This window comes from Mus caroli, chromosome 14 (genome assembly GCF_900094665.2).
Source record: "Mus caroli chromosome 14, CAROLI_EIJ_v1.1, whole genome shotgun sequence".
Classification (NCBI taxonomy): Eukaryota; Metazoa; Chordata; class Mammalia; order Rodentia; family Muridae; genus Mus; species Mus caroli.
In genome coordinates this window covers 112,412,905-112,430,741 of record NC_034583.1, presented here as the reverse complement: position 1 = coordinate 112,430,741, position 17,837 = coordinate 112,412,905, and the positions used below count along the sequence as shown (strand labels likewise).

The 17,837-nt window shown below is 37.0% G+C and overlaps 1 protein-coding gene across 9 annotated transcripts in view; it reads left to right on the top strand.

Moving 5' to 3' along the window:
- Positions 1-17,837, top strand: part of Nalcn (sodium leak channel, non-selective) — a 317,664-nt gene that overhangs the window by 200,137 nt on the left and 99,690 nt on the right. For 8 of the 9 annotated variants that reach the window (XM_021181515.2, XM_029469212.1, XM_029469211.1 and 5 more), the window contains exon 15: positions 1,129-1,203. The exons of the other annotated variant lie outside the window; for it this stretch is intronic. In XM_021181515.2, the coding sequence (XP_021037174.1) occupies positions 1,129-1,203 (75 nt within the window). The remainder of the gene's footprint in view (positions 1-1,128; positions 1,204-17,837) is intronic. 9 annotated transcript variants of the gene reach the window in all.

Below are 17,837 nucleotides of genomic sequence, written 5' to 3'. Positions count from 1 at the left end.
TTTAAGTTTGTGAACTATCTCAAACATATAAAGAGGGAAATTTCTCATTGCTACACAAAGACAGACATTATGGCTACACTAAATGATGTGGTCTGAACATCTCTTTAATTCCTTTTCTATTTTGCTGGATTTTTACCATATATACTTCTATTATTATAGTGGAAACATTTTCTGTTACCATAAAGATTCATGATTTGTAATTTGATACCATATAATAAATTATCTACATGCTGGGAACTTGCTATCAAAGAAACCTTTACTGTCTTGAACAATTTCTCTCATTTGGGAACTGGAATAAGCTTGCTTGGGTGTGTTTCAGTGTCTCCTCTTATACTGTCAAAATGTCTGGGGCTGTGGTCAACTAGAAAAATTGAGCATCTGCTTCCAAGACAGGTCTCTCACAAAGGTGTTGGAAGTTTCCTTGCTGGCTGCAGGCAAGAAGTCTCAGTTCACCAACAGATAGTTGTTCATAGTGCTTCCCTCATACTTGGCACATGGCTTCCACCTGAGCCACACGGATCCAAGAGAGAGTAGAGTAAAATCGACTTTCCTGTTATTGCCTCTTTTCTAAAACCTTCTGGTTACTTATTCAATGTGTGAAACTACAGAACACATCATTTGCAGCTAACAGCAACACTATGGGACAGCTTGAAGAGTCCTTGCCACCATGGAAATATTTAATATTGACCTGAATTAGATCATTGAATTCTTTGTAATTGTATTAGCTTCTTATACAAGTTTAGATGTCATTCCCAGAATCTCATTGTTATAACTTACCATCCAAATAGCACCTTTGCATATTAAGATATTTTTAATCATTAATCCAGATAATTTCTTAGGTTAGTTTCAGAAAAGGGGTTGTTAAATTAAAATAATCATAACTTCCTTATTAAATTTCCTTCATGAAGTAATTAATATTCTTATTATTTATGTGACTTTTGTATTTCCTGCCCTGTGTTTGTGACGTACACTTTAAAGTGTCTTTGCAATGAGTCACAGTGTGTATTTATAATTTTCAATTGATGAATTCTTTATCAAATATTTTTTAGGTAGATATTCTATATTATATATGAAATTTTGATACCTATAGCATGTGGGTGTTTTCATTGTTATTTAACCATTTTATAGATCCTCCTGAGTTTGTTTGTTGCTGTTATTTTGGACAACTTAGAACTTGATGAAGATCTAAAGAAGCTCAAACAAGTAAGTGACATGTGGGAGTTGAAACATAGAGATGAAATCTCATTCACAGCGATGTTGACTTTGGACCATCAAAGCAAAACATTAATTGAAAATCTTGAGACAGTGTCAGTTAATGAATTTACTTTTTAAATCAATCTCCTATATAGTATCAAAGGATATTTTCTCTATTATTCTACTAATATCCTTAGGCTAGTTCCATGATATTATTTTGAGTAAAAGTAAGATGGACATAGTTTAAGACAATGGATTTTAAGATCATTTTTCTTCCATTAAATGAAGGTTGTTTAGAAACCAAATTCCTAAAGCCTACACTTCCATACTACATATGTAGGTGCAATGATTTTTCTTTCATCATAAAAGTATTAAGAAGCAACTTGTCTGACTTCTAGACACTAGAAGAACATCTAGTCTGGGTGCCCAAAGTGATTATTCAAAAATAAATAAGATAAATTATCAAATATGTGACTTGTTATACCTGAAACCAGACTGTATTAGGGCAGAAGAAATTATATCCAAAAATGGAAATTGAAGTGTATAAAGGTTATGTTAGCCATGGCAGACAGATCAGCCAAATAGATCCATAGTTCTCTTGCATGGAGGAGTATTTGCTCTTGTCTGGAATGTTTCACTTTATTGAAAAATAAAGGGAGGGAGCACATCTGCAGAATATTTTCTTGGACTTGCCCACACATTGCAAGATGATGAAAAATATTAACAATAAGACCCAAGACTCTTAAGCAAACCTTTGGAATGATGTAAAGGCTCTTACACATTCAGAATTTTCGATTTTTGCTTATTCGGCAAAAGATAAAACAACATAATCTATTAAATTTGTATTTTTAATATCTTCTAATGGTCTGATTTATTTTAACATTATATTATTCTCATCTCCAAAGTGACTGATTTCACCAAGGGTATCCATAAGGGTTGACAAGCATATTTGTCATAAAGACTCCACCTCTGAGCGTACCCAGGAAGGTTTTAAGCTCCATAGTGTGCTGAACTATGCAGGCAAGTGAATCTGTGGCAAGGGTCATTTTCTCCTGATCTTTTCAATGTGTGGTTTAGCGGAAATGCTCTTCAAGCGAGTGTCAGGATGTTATTCTACGCCAGTGATGTGAAGTGCTTCATGTGGCTCCTTTGTAGAAAAAATATATTATGTGTGAGCTCAACATCAAAGCTATCACATACATAATTTGACAAGACCAATAAAAACCTGCTGCTTTCCAAATCTGGCATTTATATGTGGATTTCCTGTGTGTCATATTTATCATTCATAGATCTTGAATATATTTTATATATTCCCATCAAAACTGTATACATAAAAATGAAAACCATTCAATTTTTTTTAACTGATCTACTACAAGATTTAGTGTGGGATTAAACAACCACTGAATAAGTAAAATACCAAGTAATTTCAACCTATATTTGCAAAATACTCCTGCTAGAAGGCGGTTTTAAAAAATTACTTACAGCAATTTTTTGGGACCTATAAACCGAAACCTAAATATATTTTGCAGTGATGGTATTTTGAATGTTTGAATTTGTATGTCTATGTATTTTTTTAACCTTCATATATCCAACAGTCAGTCACTCTAGGCTTTTCATTTATTTTTATCTAACTCCAAATGAAAAACCAACAATTAAAAAAAAATCATGAGGGCTGGCAAGATGGCTCAGCAAGTAAGATCACTGATTGCTCTTACTAAGGTCCTGAATTTAAATCCCAGCAACAACATGGTGGCTCACAACCACCCGTAATGAGATCTGACCCCTTCTCCTAATGTGTCAGAAGACAGCTGCAGTGTACTTATGTATAATAATAAATAAATCTTTGGGCTGGAGTGAACGGAGCCGACCGGAGCAAGCAGAGGTCCTAAAAATTCAATTTCCAACAACCACGCAGGCTCACAACCATTTGTACAGCTACAGCATACTCACATACATTAAATAAATAAATAAATAAATAAATAAATAAATAAATAAATAAATAAATAAATAAATCTTTTTTTAAAAAATCATGAGACTTGGAAGAGGGATCAGTTGGTAAACTATTTCTCATGCAAGTGTGAGCACATGAGGTAAGATCCCAGGGATTCAGGTAAAGGGCCATATGTGGTGTGCATATGTAAATCTTGTACTGTCAAGGTAAAGATAAGTTTTCTAGCTGGCCAGCCAGCCCAGACAACATAGTGAGCTTTGCATTAGTTAAAGAACTTATCCCCAAAATAAGGTAGAAAGCAGTGGAAGAACACACTGATGTTGTCCCATGGCCCTAATATGAATGTACCATATGGGTACATTCATATGTGTACCCATATGTGTACATATACTCAACACATATGCACACATACATGATCACACGCACACACACACACACACACACAAATACATGCCACCCCTTGCAAAGCCCTAATTGATATCTCACTTTTCTCATGAGCATTAAAATGTTAATTATATATGGCTCTTCAGTGTGTATGTGTGTGTGTTATAAAAAGTTTTATTCAGAGTGTGACACTTTAGGCCTGTTATCCCAGATGAGAGGAGGCAATAGGATCAAGAGTTTGAGGCCATAGTGTGTATTATGTAATTATTATGTAATAAGTTTGATGTCATCATGTCCTTCAAGAATCCCTGTTTATAATAAATAAGTAAGTTGATAAATAAAGAACAGGATTTTTTTTTATTTTTTGAAACTCTGTACATCTGAGTTATTATCCAATTGTTCTTACCTCTAATTTAGGCATCTTCTTTATAAATTTAAAGACATTTTCAGCACTGAAAACTCCAAGTAAAATAAAGTAGTGATTCCATTTTAATAGTGGCTTTAGGGGATTGTTTATTCATGATTGGACTGAAACTACATATTTAATTAATCCATCTATTAATTTCACACACCAAATCCCTTTAGTTTCATATTTAAAATCCATTGGATCAAAAATTATCATTCTAAATTAAAATGGTTCTTGTTTATTTTCTTCCTCTCTTGCACAAGAATATTTTGTGTTTTCATTAGTTTTAAAAGCTGCATCACACAGCACTAGAGAGATGGTCAAGTAGTTGTGAGTACATGGGCTCTTACATAGGCACCATGACCCATACAGCAGCCCACAAACACCTATAACTCCTGCTCCAAGGAAGTCAACCCACTCTTCTCTGCTCTGTGGGCTCTTGCAAATATGTGGTACATAAACCCGAAAAGATATGTACACACATGCATACATAAGCACACACATGCATACACAGACACACACAAAATTATACAGTTATAAATAAATGTAGCTTTTAAAAACATTGTATCATTTTAAAATATTCATTGTTTTTCCTTTTTCCAGTGATCTTAGCCTTTGAGGTTGCATCATTTGCAGAAAATATTTTACCCCAGATAGAGTAGAATAGAAAAGATATGTTAAAAGATTACTTTCCTAACATTTCAACTTACACATTCCTTAATTCTGCTGCTTCAGTACAGATACTATTATATCCATCTAACAGATAAGGGAATGGAACACAAGAGACTGAAGGTTAAACAATAAACAAATTTTAAATCTAAGAATGGAAACAATGTAGTTTGGACCAAAAGCCTATATTTCTAAAGATCTAAACTATATTGACTCTAGTTGAATTCATATAAATGTCAAATGTAAGTCAGATATGCAATGAATCTATTCATAAGATGTTAATTTTCATATGTGGTATTATTGATAATTGATCATAATTATAATTACTTTGTATGATATATCATGCATCATTTTATATTTTATGTATACTAATTGTTTATATTAAATTTAAAATAAGCTTGTCTGAATGTGAAGATCTGTGGAAAAGATGTGTGTGTGTGTGTGTGTGTGTGTGTGTGTGAGAGAGAGAGAGAGAGAGAGAGAGAGAGAGAGAGAGAGAGAGAGAGAGAGAACAAGTCAAATGACAGACACATAAAGAAAAAGACATTGGACAAACTTCTCTGGCATCAGTTAAAAGTGACCTTGGAGCTCAGTGCTGTAGTGATAAGAGGGGGATGTGGTGGAGTGGAAACTTTGAAAATTACAAAGAAATTCTACAGCTTTAATGATTTAACACAAAGTCAGACCAAGAGAGATATAAAGGGTGTTCATTTAAGCAATATAAAATTCATTAAACTATGAGGAGGAAAAATCCACAGAGATGCCTCAGGGAAAGAATCTCGAAAATCAGAAGTAGATAGTCTGTTTAGATTAAATTCAAAGCTATGAAATAAAAAAAAAAATTCTTCAGCTACATTTCTCATCAAAATTCTCATTCAAGGGCTTGACAGAGTTGACAGCACAGCGGAGTGTGGACACATAGCTCCTCATCTTGTTGACTAGGATTTTTTAGAAGCATAAACAATAAAATTACTATCGTGTGTATTATAAATTAATACTTTTTTATCCCTATCTTGCATAATGTTTATTTTTTGTGTTGTGTTAACTGGTTAAGGGATGCCCACATAATTAATGAGCAATGTTATGGATGTATCTGTAAAAGTGTGTCTGATAAGGCTTAGCAGTTTTATTCATAATCTAAGTAAAGCAGATCCACCAGATGGGTAGATTAAGGTCCAAAAAGAACAAAAAGGTAGTAAGAGTCAAATTTATTCTTTGTCTGATGACATGAGGTAAACAACTGATTTCTTCCTATTCTTCAGGTTCCTTCTGGTCCTCAGGGTTCATTCAATGGCTAGAGCCTACACTATCAGCTCTCTGGGAGCTACATCTCCAGCTTGCAGAGAAAAGACAGGAACTTCTCTGCTTTTATAATCTATAGCCAGTTCTCTCTCTCTCTCTCTCTCTCTCTCTCTCTCTCTCTCTCTCTCTCTCTCCCTCCCTCCCTCCCTCCCTCCCTTTTTCTCTCTCTCCCTGTCTCCCTTCCTCCCTCTGTCCCTTCCTCTCTCACTATTGATATTCTGAGTAGTATGTTCCTCTACCTTGAAGCTTTCATTCATATCTCTGTTGTTTCCCATACATTTCAAATTCAGGGGCACAGAAAATAGTGCTGCCTGGGACATGATTCAGCTAAGTACTGGTTGCATCTTAAGAGCTGTGTTAAGGTCTTCCCATACTTAATATTTTACCAACCTCTCATGCATGAATTCAAGATAATGTGACTTCAAAATGAGCAGTGTTAGTAGGATAAAAATAAGCATCAGCTACTGAAAACTCCCAGTGCAGGGCATTTCATACTAACCAACCAAATTCCATCCTAAATATTAAAAGCACATTCAGAGAAGTAAATTTTTTTTGCCTCAAATCATGTTATTTCTAAGTACCAAAGTTGGCACAACACAGGCTCCAAACTTGTATCCTATCCTTCCAACCTCTCAAAGCAGAAGTTCTTTCATCATCGAAGAAGAACATATCCAGACAGTGGGGTGGATAAGATTGCAGCCAATTTGGATATCAGCATATTCTCACCTTGCAGGTGTACAAACAGGAAGCCAAACAATAATCAGACTCAGGAGCCAGACATCACTGTTGAGGGTAGGTGTGGAGGAGGGTGGTAGGGCTGAAATTTGTTGAGCAGAGATGAATTCTTCAATCTGTGAACAACAGGGATATACACATCTACATACTTGTGTAAGGTCACCAGGAAGCCGTCCCTACTTTTAAAGAGCCTGTGAGATGGTGAGGAAGTTGACAAGTAAACAAACTGGAGGCAGTAATGATAATGAATATGGTGGGCAACTGACCAGAGACATGACCAGTGAAATCAGGGAATGGGGTATGCCAGGAACTGAAGGCAGAGCAAGTAACAAAAGAGGTTGGAGGAAGAAGACATGAAGGAGAGCATCCATAAAGAGTGGAGATTCAGCCACATATTCTGATATGATAACAATACATAAAGCATCCTGTCATAAAACGTCACATACTGTACCATCCTATTTACATGGGTTAAATGAGTATCTACGTAGTCAAGTCCACAGACACACACTAGAAAGTTGCTTGCCAGAAATTAGAGATGTATAAAAGGACTATTGTTTAATGTGAATAGAGCTACAACTTTGTAAAACTGGAAAGTTCTAGAAGTCTGTGGCACAACAGTGTGAATAAGCCAACACTACTGAACATAGGCTTAAAAGGGGTGAGATGTAAGTTTTTTTATGCATGTTTACCACAATTCATGTTTTTATTTAAAATGAGTAACCATCATAGCAATAAAGAGACAGTGATAGAAGTAAGGACAGGTGCAGGACTTTGATGGTATAGCTGGATTACAGAAAAGGTGTGAATGGCAGCTAAGGAAGTAAATATGATTTCCCAACTCCCACCTCTCCAGAATTATATTTCTAAGCAGATCACCTAGTTGTTGGTGGGTTCTCAATTATGTGAACTGTATCAACAGTGTTTAACTACAATGCACCCAACCTTTTCTCACTGGAATATGCGTTGAGAATGATATTTGTACAACACACTGGGAACACACACAGCTGGAGGAAGGATCGGTAACTAAGATTTCTGATACTCTCAAAAGCACTCAGCTGCCCAGGAGATAGGGGATCAATACTTTAAAGAACCTAGAAATCACTAGTATCTGAGAGTTGAGAGGCACCATATTTTACTCAAAGCTATTAATGCCACTAAACTCCACTTTAGGCTACTCTCAGTCTTTTGGTTGAAGAGACTTTTTTTTTTTTGTCAATTTATATATCGTATCTCAGAACTTTACATAATTTCCAAAGATAATCTTCCATATTGTATTTAATATGATATTTCTAAAATAGCATTAGTAAACATTTTTTTCTAGTAAGTCTGTCGTACTAAAACATGGACAGCTATAAGACTGACTAAAAGAAATCATTAAGACTGTGAAGTGTGTAGAGCAAAGTTTAAGGCAAGAAGTAACAGCAAAAACTTGGAATTTGGGAATGTCAATAATTAACATCATGATAACTGGATATATAGTGTTTAAAACTGCATTGAAGCTCGTGCCTGAAATTCCAGCACTCAGGAGACATATGACACCCTGTATAAAGAAAGGTAAAAAAAAAAAAGAAGAAGAAAGAAAGGAGAGAGGGAGGAAAGGAAGGAAAACAAAGGAACAAAGGAAGGAATAAAGGGAAGAAATAAAGTTGGTGCAAAAAAGGTAATTTTCTTCTTTTTCCATTACTGAATTTATTTATTCACTTTACATCCCAATCATAGCCCCTCCTCTCCTCCCAGCCCAGTCCACCTCACACAGTCCTTCCCATCTCTCTCCTTCACCTCTTAGAATGGGAACTGTGCTCCCCAGCACCAATCCACCCTGTTATCTTAAGTCACTACAAGAGTAGACATTCTCTGCCATTGAGGCCAGGCAAGGTGGTCCAGTTACAGCAACAGGATCTACAGGCAGGCAACAGAGTCAGGGTAAGCACCCACTCCAGTTGTCTGGGAACCCACATGAAGACCAAGCTGCACATCTGCTACAAATGTGCAGAGGGCCTAGATCCAGCCAAGGCATGTCCTTTGGTTGGTGGTTCAGTCTTTGGGAACCCCCAAGGGTCCAGATTAGTTGACTCAGATGGTCTTCTTATAGAACCCCTATCCCCTCCAGATTCCTCAATCTTTCCCCTAACTCTTTCACTGGACAACATCTTGATTCAAGAAATCAGGTCGTTCGAGGCCAGCCTGGTCTACAAAGTGAGTGCCAGGACAGCCAGGGCTACACAGAGAAACCCTGTCTCGAAAAAAACNAAAAAAAAAAAAAAAAGAAAAAAAAAAAGAAATCAGGTCAAAGCAGAAAAGGAACCTGTCAGAATTATATTCTGGTATGAGTTCAACTGTGGCCCTCTGAAATGTTTATAGAAGCCTTAATGCTAAGTGTCTATGGTGTAATTTAAATGAAAATAGCATCTTTGTAGATACCATTAAGCTATGATGCAACTGCTAAGGTAAAACCAAATCCAATGTGACTGGAGTTACTGTAGGAAGAGAAGGAACACAGACATATGGAGAGGGCACCAGTAGTGAGGAAGACAGATCTGGGGGTCAAGCATCCACAAGAATTTATTGTTAACCCAGTCACTCAGAGCTCAAAGACTCACAGGCCAAGACACCCCTAGAACATCTAGAAAGAACTTACCCTAGGGAAATTTTGATCTCAAAGTCTTGTCCTCTGAAAGGTGAGACAGTAAATGTCTGTACCACTAAGCTACATAAGTTTGGGGACTTTGTACTTTCAACCCTGAGAAACTAACATTTTTCAAAGCTTCCTTCATCAGCTTCAAGATGAAACTTTCAGAAACTGGGATGTTCCATGGCTGAATGCAGAAGTCTAGGCCAGCTAAAAGCAGTGTTGTGAGCAGTTAGGACCATTTCCTTAGCCTTGAGTCAGTCTCTCAAAGATTATCAATATGAGACTTCCATGCAAGAATATCCCTATAAATTGTTTCAAAATTTCATTTCATATGTTTTGGATGAAACCAGATTACCTTCAGGTGATAGTGTTGTGTGAACCTCACCAATGTCTCATGCCCTGCCATTCCAGAACTTTTTTGGTTAGTAAAGTCTCTTGACAATGAACAAATGTAAAACTCTACCCTATATACTATAGAATATATACACCATACACTATAGACTATAGACTATTTCTTCAAATGTGCAATATCAAAGGAAAATTTGTATCAGTTTTCAATTATAGTAGTTCAGAATTGAGTGTGTGTCTATATGCATGTGTGTGTGTCTGTGTGTGTCTGTGTGTCTCTCTCTCTCTCTCTCTCTCTCTCTCTCTCTCTCTCTCTCTCTCTCTGTGTGTGTGTGTGTGTGTGTGTGTGTGTGTGTGTGTGTAGGCTCAAAGGTTGATGCCTGGTTGTCTTTTTCAGTTGCTTTCTATCTTTAGATTTGAGACAGTCTTTCACTGAACTAGGCACTCACTAATTTAGTTAGGTTGACTGGCCAACTGTATGGATGATCATCCTAACTCCATGCACGTACATCCCATTTCTTTGGGTACAGGAGTGTACTGCCACGCAGACTTTTTATGTGGGCTCTGGAGAGCTGAACTCAGACCTTCTTCCTTGTGCACAATGCAATGTCCTAATCGAGCCACTTCCCTACTCCTCAAAATGACATTTAATACAAAACCTCACAGTACTCTGCAAGATTATCAAATCAAAATTATCTCATGGTTTTCTGTTTGTTGTGGTTCTGTTGCTATTTCTTTGTTTTGTAAAGAGTAAGTGTGAAGTAAAAATGTACCCAAACTGGGGACATTATTCTTCAACTCTGCCCAAAATAATTCCTTCCTGGGCCCTGCAAAAAAAAAATTCTTTCTTGTTCCTCCCTTTAGTCTGAAGCAGAGCATATTTAAGAGCTTGCTGCACAAGGGCAATACTAAAGTGAAACATAACAGTATTTTTTTTTTTTTTTTACTTTCCAGCTCCAGTCATAGGCAATAGAAGAGTAGATTATCCTGGTTCTGAGGACAAAACTGTAACAATTGGCTCTTAGCCTTATGAAGTGTCTAACTGCTGTAGACTCACGAGCACACATTCATGGCCATGTTACTTGTCCTGAGGCGTGAGGATGAGATTTTTACCCTGAACAGACCTAAGTATTAAGTAAAGATGCACATGGGCAAGGGCACGATTGCCTCTATGGATTCAAGCTTCATACAGACAGTTTGCTTTTATTCTTCTGAATAGATCAAATATTTTTCTATTCTTCCCAAAGCCCTCTTAGTTTTTTATTGTTCATTTAATCATCAAAAATCTGAGTCCTTGCTATAAACAAAATGCTGCATCAAGCTCAATGGTAATAAGACTATGAAAGTAACTTTACCACTCTGGAGTCCAATTTGAATACAAGCTCAATACCGCTTGTGAAAATGTGTGGAGCCAGGAACATTTCACACTTTGAAGTTGCCCAGATTTTGAAATATTTGCATACATTTTACTACCTTATTATTCCTAGTTTTCTCAGCCCAAATCTATAGATAAGATGTGACATCTTCAATTTGACAATGTGGGTCTTAACTCCTGTATATTATTGGATATGATTGTTTTCTACCTTCTTGACTGGCATCTCTGTTATATATCTGGTCCCCTAGGACTATAGATATAGGCTCTCAAAAGGACTGTATGGATCTGATATTGACATCTGAGAAAGAGGAGCTGGATTCCCTGACTCTGGATGTAGCTATAGTCACTGGACCCCATTCTTTCCTTTATGCCCAGTGTTTCTTCTCTTTTGTTGATGTTTGTACCGTATGAAACGTTTTGAAAAATAAATGCCTTTAATATCTCCCCTGTTCATTACTGGGTACATGCTGACACCTCTCCACCCTCTCAAACCTCAGTACCCAATGCAGACAACATGGTAGTCATCACCACAGGGGAGGGTGTGACAGCCAGTTTGTGATAAACAGCTGGGCCATGGATGCCACTGGCTTATGGGTCAGGCTCTAGAATGAGAGCTGCTTCGACAAAATTCTGTGTGAGCAGCAGTTTCTTAGAACAGTGAGAATTTGTCAATCTTTAATTTTCCCCTTAATGAAAACCTAGGTTGTATTAATAGATGCTATGAGATAGCTTGCTCTCCATTTGAATATGGGTAAAAATGGACTTAAAAGTCAGGAAAGGCACTCATTTCTTCATTTACATAATTTGCTGTCAAAATTCACCACTTTCCTGTGCTTTTTTTTTCTACTCTAAAAGTTCTGAAAGTGAATTGCATCACTACTTCAATGCTCGTGTGGCTTGGTATGTTTTTGATTGGGTCATTTTATCTCACTCTGCAATGACAGGCAAGCTTAGAATTAAGTGCTTTGCTCTCTTGTGTGAGCTTAATATCTAAAGGACACAGACTTGACCTTGCTAAAATGATCAACAGGCTTTCATTCCCTTCCCATGCCTGGATGGACATTCTAATTGAGAAAATAGACATCAGACGGGAAGGTTTATAGACAAAAATCAGGAGTGCTTTATACACATGGAGATATGCTTCCTTTATCAGCAGCAAGCTTAGCTTAAGCAGAAAGAGCTTAAAGAAAAATCATTTCATAGATCTGTGAAAATAGAAGGCTGGTTCCATGGAAACTTGCTGAACTGGAATGCCAGCAGGGCTGCCTGGTATCGGCACTGGATCAGAGAAAAGTATCTTTGCTTTCAAAGACATTGGTGTCTTCCTTCTAGAGAATGGTAGGGATGGAAGCATGGTAAACCTGCCATGTGTAACCTGGATATGACTAAAGGTAAGAGCCTACATAGAGCAATAGCAACTAACTGCTTAATGAATTAGCAAGACATTCTAAGACCAGTCCTGAGAATACCAAATCTTTTAGTTATTTCCTATCTTGGATGGCTCAGAGGGGTTATCAGTAGCTACCATGAGAAATGCTAAATGGATATGGGAAGCCAAGGGGACTAGTAAATTATAGGCCTAGTCAGAGCAAGAGGTGATCCACACAGGGAAAAATAGCCTAAGTAAAACATGACTCTGTGTTGGGAAGTCTTTGGCTGGAGAAGATTGTAAAGATACTGTCTAGAACAGTGGTAGGCAGGGTGTGAGGAAAGGAAGGAAATGAAACCATATGTTACTCCATCAGCAGGCTGCATACTTTTTGAATAGGGATAAACATAAACCAAACCAGGACTACTGGGACACGTGTGTACCTTCTTAATGTGATCCTTTACCATTAGCCCTCCATCCTGGCCTCTACTCTAGCAGGAGCTAGACCCATAAGCAGATGCAGAACCATGAAAGAGGAAATGTATCCCTTTCCCAGTTCAAGACTATGAATCATTCTTGTACCTGAGTGAAATGTGTACTAGGGAAAACAGAAGCAAAAGTTACAGAATCCATCTGCCAACAGTGGCCAGGCTTTTATTGCCTCTTTGCTGTCACCCATCTTTAGTGGAGCACTGATAACTTCATTGTTGACCTTTCCTTGTATTTCAGAGTTACTTGCTCATTACTGGACATAGTAGGGCAAGCAGATCCCTGACTTTCTCAAACATGAATAACACACAGTCATATTAATAAAGAATGAGTTACATGTTTCTCAGAAATGAGAAATATGCATTTTATTTTGTTCAATGTTAGCCCTATTTTCATTCTGTTTTGCATAAAATATGTTGATTAATGTAAATTTTCATAGTGCATCTTATAAAGTCTTTTGTCAAAGGATGCAAAATTTAACAACTCTATTGTGGACAACAGGCCCTCTGAGGAATGATATTTGGAAATTTGTGATTGCTGCCTGAGAAGGAATTATTTAAAGGGAAAGAGCACTGCTGGGGTCCAGATCCAGTCAGATTTAATGTGCTGTTTACATGTGATGAACACGATCATTGATGCAACTTTATAGGAATCATAAGATGGAATAAATCAAGTAATTTCCTGCAGACCTAGAGAGACAGAAAAAGAAATTACAAATAAGCAAAGAGGAAGAGTCCAAAGAGCAAGCATGATGCTGGACTGAAGGAGAGTAACAGAATACTTGGTTTGTTTTAATAGCTTGGTTTGTTTTAAGAGAAATTATAGATGATAGAGCAACAGACAGATGATGACAATAGATGGTAGGTAAATGATGGATAGATTATAGATAGATGGATGATAGATTGATGATAGATAGATGGATGATAGGTAGATGGATGATAGATATAGGTATAGATAGATAGATGATAGATAGATAGTAGATAGATACATATATAGATTCGTAGATATATAGGTGCATATATACATGTATATGCTTCTACAGTTCTGCAAGATACATGTACACATGCAAGTAAACATAAGCAAAAAAAAATATGGTCACATGTACAAAAGGCTTATTACACATGTGCATGCCATAGTTCTCCTGAGAAAAAGAAAACTTAATAGCAGTAATACAGGATTTCAATAGTTTCTTCTTCCTTAATTTTGGTTACTCCAAGCCAACTGCAGACCAAAAGTTCTAAATGAAAAATTCCAAAACTGATAACTCAAAAGCTCTAAGTTGCTTGACATCTAAGTGATATGATAAAGTCTCTGACCATCTCACTCTATCCTGTCTCACCCACTGCAAACCTGGGTTATCCACTAGTCCAGTATATTCACTCTATATACATTACCTATTCATTGATCACTTAGCAGCAATTTCAATCTCTTTATAGGCCATAAAAACTGTTGAGGAGCTGTAGTGCCTATGTTCAAGTAGCCCTTACATATTTAATCATAGCTCCAAATAGTGATGTTGTCAATTCAAACATCCAAAGATGATTCATAAATTGTTTCCTTTAAACTGAAAGGGTAAATTATAGTAAGTAACCAAAGAGCATATACGGGCTGGTCTGAGTACCCAGCATTTATTTGTAGCAGAGGACTGCCTTGTCTGGCTTCTGTGGGAGAGGATGCACCTAGTCCTGTAGAGACTTGACACCACAAGGAAGGGGAATCTGTCTTAGTCAGGGTTTCTACTCCTGCACAAACATCATGACCAAGAAGCAATGTAGAAGCCATGGAGGGATGCTCTTTACTGGCTTGCTCAGCCTGATCTCTTATAGAACTAAGACTACCAGCCCAGAGATGGTACCACCCACAAGGAGACCTCCCACCTTGATCACTAATTGAGAAAATGTCTTGCACCTGGATCTCGTGAAGGTATTTCCCCAACTGAAGCTCCTTTCTCTGTGAAAACTCCAGCTTGTGTCAAGTTGAGACAAAACTAGCCAGTACAGAATCCCTGGAAGGGAGCACCTTCTCAGAGGCACAGGGGAGAGGAAATGGTGTGAATAACTCTGGAAGGGGGGACCAGGAAGGGAGGCAACATTTGGGATATAAATAAATAAAATAATTAATTAAAATGTAAAAAAAAATGTTAACAATGATTTAAAAAGATATTTTGAGTGACACCATGTATATAATTTGTATTATAGTGTATTATTCTAATTGTTCTATTTTATTACCAGTTGTTATTATTTGTCTCTTATTGTATATAATTTCTAAATTAAACTTTTCCATGGGTATTTATATGTAGGAGAACGCATTATATTAGGGATATATTTACGATCTTTGCTTTGAAACTTGACTGAATGTCTTGAAATATATTTCTCCTTGAATGAGAGAGAACTGTATATACTAGTGACAGAGGAGGAAACCTAATGCTAATATCTGGTCTCAGCATTTTGTGATACAAGAAAGGAGAGAGAGAGAGAGAGAGAGAGAGAGAGAGAGAGAGAGAGAGAGAGAGAGAGAGAGAGAGAATGTGTGGGTAAGGATAAGAGAGCTCTTAGTGTCAAAAGGAGGAATGCTTTGGACGTTAAAATAAATAGACTAATACCTATTTATCCCCTATGTATTGACCTAGGAGTTCAGATTTCATAGACCTAGTTTCAAAAACACTGAAAGAATAAAAAAGCTACAAGTCTGTAACTAAATAAATTGAAGAGATAGCCCTCATGTTTCTCATAGGATAATTCTAAGTCAGAAGTGTTGGAGAAACAGAAATAACCAAATACAAAGCAGGAAGTCCCCAGGAGGACACTCCAGCTGTTGCTACAGGCAAGACCTTCTGGTAGGTGCAAAAAAATAGAGCACAAAACTCTAAGGAGAAACCATATTTGCATGACCTTAAAGAAACCCCACTCAAACACATTTTTAAAATTATTACAGCAATCTTCACAAATGTCTGCAAACTCTGCTGTCTCTACCTATAAAGACACAAAACTAAACTGATCTATTCCAAGTCACAGCTGGTGTGAGTAACTGACACTTTAACCTTAAAGTCACCTGAGTAAACCTTACTCAGATGGCTGCAGTTAATATCCCCTATAGTAAGGCATGATGGTTTCATAGTCCTCCAATTACAGTGAGAAGAGTATACCATCACCATGATATTCTGCCAAAACCTTTCAGAACATGAGAAAATATTAGACATCCTGAAATTAAGAGAATTAGAAAACTACCCAATAAAGGCCATCAACATCAATAAAACAGGGAAAATTTGGACTAGTTTGTATAGCAGTGAGGAAAGCAGAAGACGGGGTCATGGAAGATAATTCAGAGTCCTAGATAGAATTCCAGAGCAAGAAAGAGACCTTCATGCAAAAATGTAGCAATTACAAATAATTCCTTCACTGTAATTAAGGGTACTTAACCAAGGCTACCTCTGGCTTTGGGAAGCATTCTGTGGTTAGATAAGATGTTGGTTTAAGAAAAGGATGGATCAAGGGCATACAGGAACTGTTTGTGCTCTTTGCAATTGTTAAAAAGTTTAAAAATAATTTCAAAAATCATTTTTAAAAGAGTCACTTTCAAAAATGGAACAAGAGTCTTCTAAAATTAATAACATGACATTCAAAGTCAAAGTAATGTTACCTTGTTCAGGAAGAACCCTTCGGAGGGGCATAGTGAGACCAGTGCAGAGTACAGAGGATGGCATATGAGCATCTTCTCCAAGAAGTCAGTTTGGAATGGTAAGAACAGTGAAGGAGACATGACCAGAAAAAAGTCATTTCTCTTTCCATCTTTGATTTCATGTTTACAATCAAGAATCTTGACTAAATAAACCAGTGAACTGAGCAGAGGAAGAAATGGTTCCGAGGGGAGAGTGATGGAGAACATGTGTGTGGTCATCTTTACTCCTCCTCCTTTCCGATGGAATCACCTGTGAAATCCACAGCTATTCTGGTGCAGTGATAGCTTTGGTTTGAATAGCACATTTCCTCTGACTGATTCAAATTATAAGCCATATGCTATCTCACATATGTCTAGGAATGATGATACTCATTTTCATCTCAGAACACTGAAATCCAACGTGTCTAAGAGTTTGTCTAATTGAACTGAAGCTCAAATCCAGATCATCTTCTTTTCCCTTTTTCTTGGATATGTTACCGCCTATGTATCCTAGTTTGTGTCTCTTCGGCCACTGTGGTAAACACATGACCAAAAGCAACTTGGGGAGAAAAGTTTATTTCATCTTACTGGTTACAGTCAACCACTGAGGGAAGCCAAGGCAAGAAGTTAAAGCAAAAAGATCAGAGAGGAATGCTGATGACTGGCTTGCTCTCCTTGGCTTGCTCAGCTGCCTTTCTTATAAAACCAGGCATGGTGCTCTGCACAGTGGGCTGGGGCCTTCTATACAAATTAGCAATTTAAAAATGTCCTCCACAGACATGCCAATAGGCCAATCCAATGAAGGCAATTCCATAATAAAGTTTCCCTTCCAATGTATGTAGGTGTGTATGGGTTTGTGTAAAGTTGACAAAAAACTATGATACTATGTATTTTATATATAAAAAAAATGAGATAGCAGTTGTACAAATACATTTCCATATGCTTGTTTGTGAGTGTATGTGTGTGTGTGTGTGTGTGTACTTTATCTTGGCTCTCCCTATAATTGGAATATTCATCTAATATCAACCAAGTATCTAGATAGCCTAAAATTCTAATGTAATTTCATCTGAAGTGGACCAAACTAGTGCATTTTATTATAACAAGCATATTTCTACGACTCAGTTTCCAAATAGAAACAACTATGTCTTAGTCAAGTAATACAAGAGAGAACTAATATAAAAATGGAAGTGTTGGGATTTGTAAGAAAAAAAAAGATATAAAAGAAACCTTTGGAACAACAATATGAACTAACCAGTACCCCGGAGCTCTTGTCTCTAGCTGCATATGTATCAAAAGATGGCCTAGTCGGCCATCACTGGAAAGAGA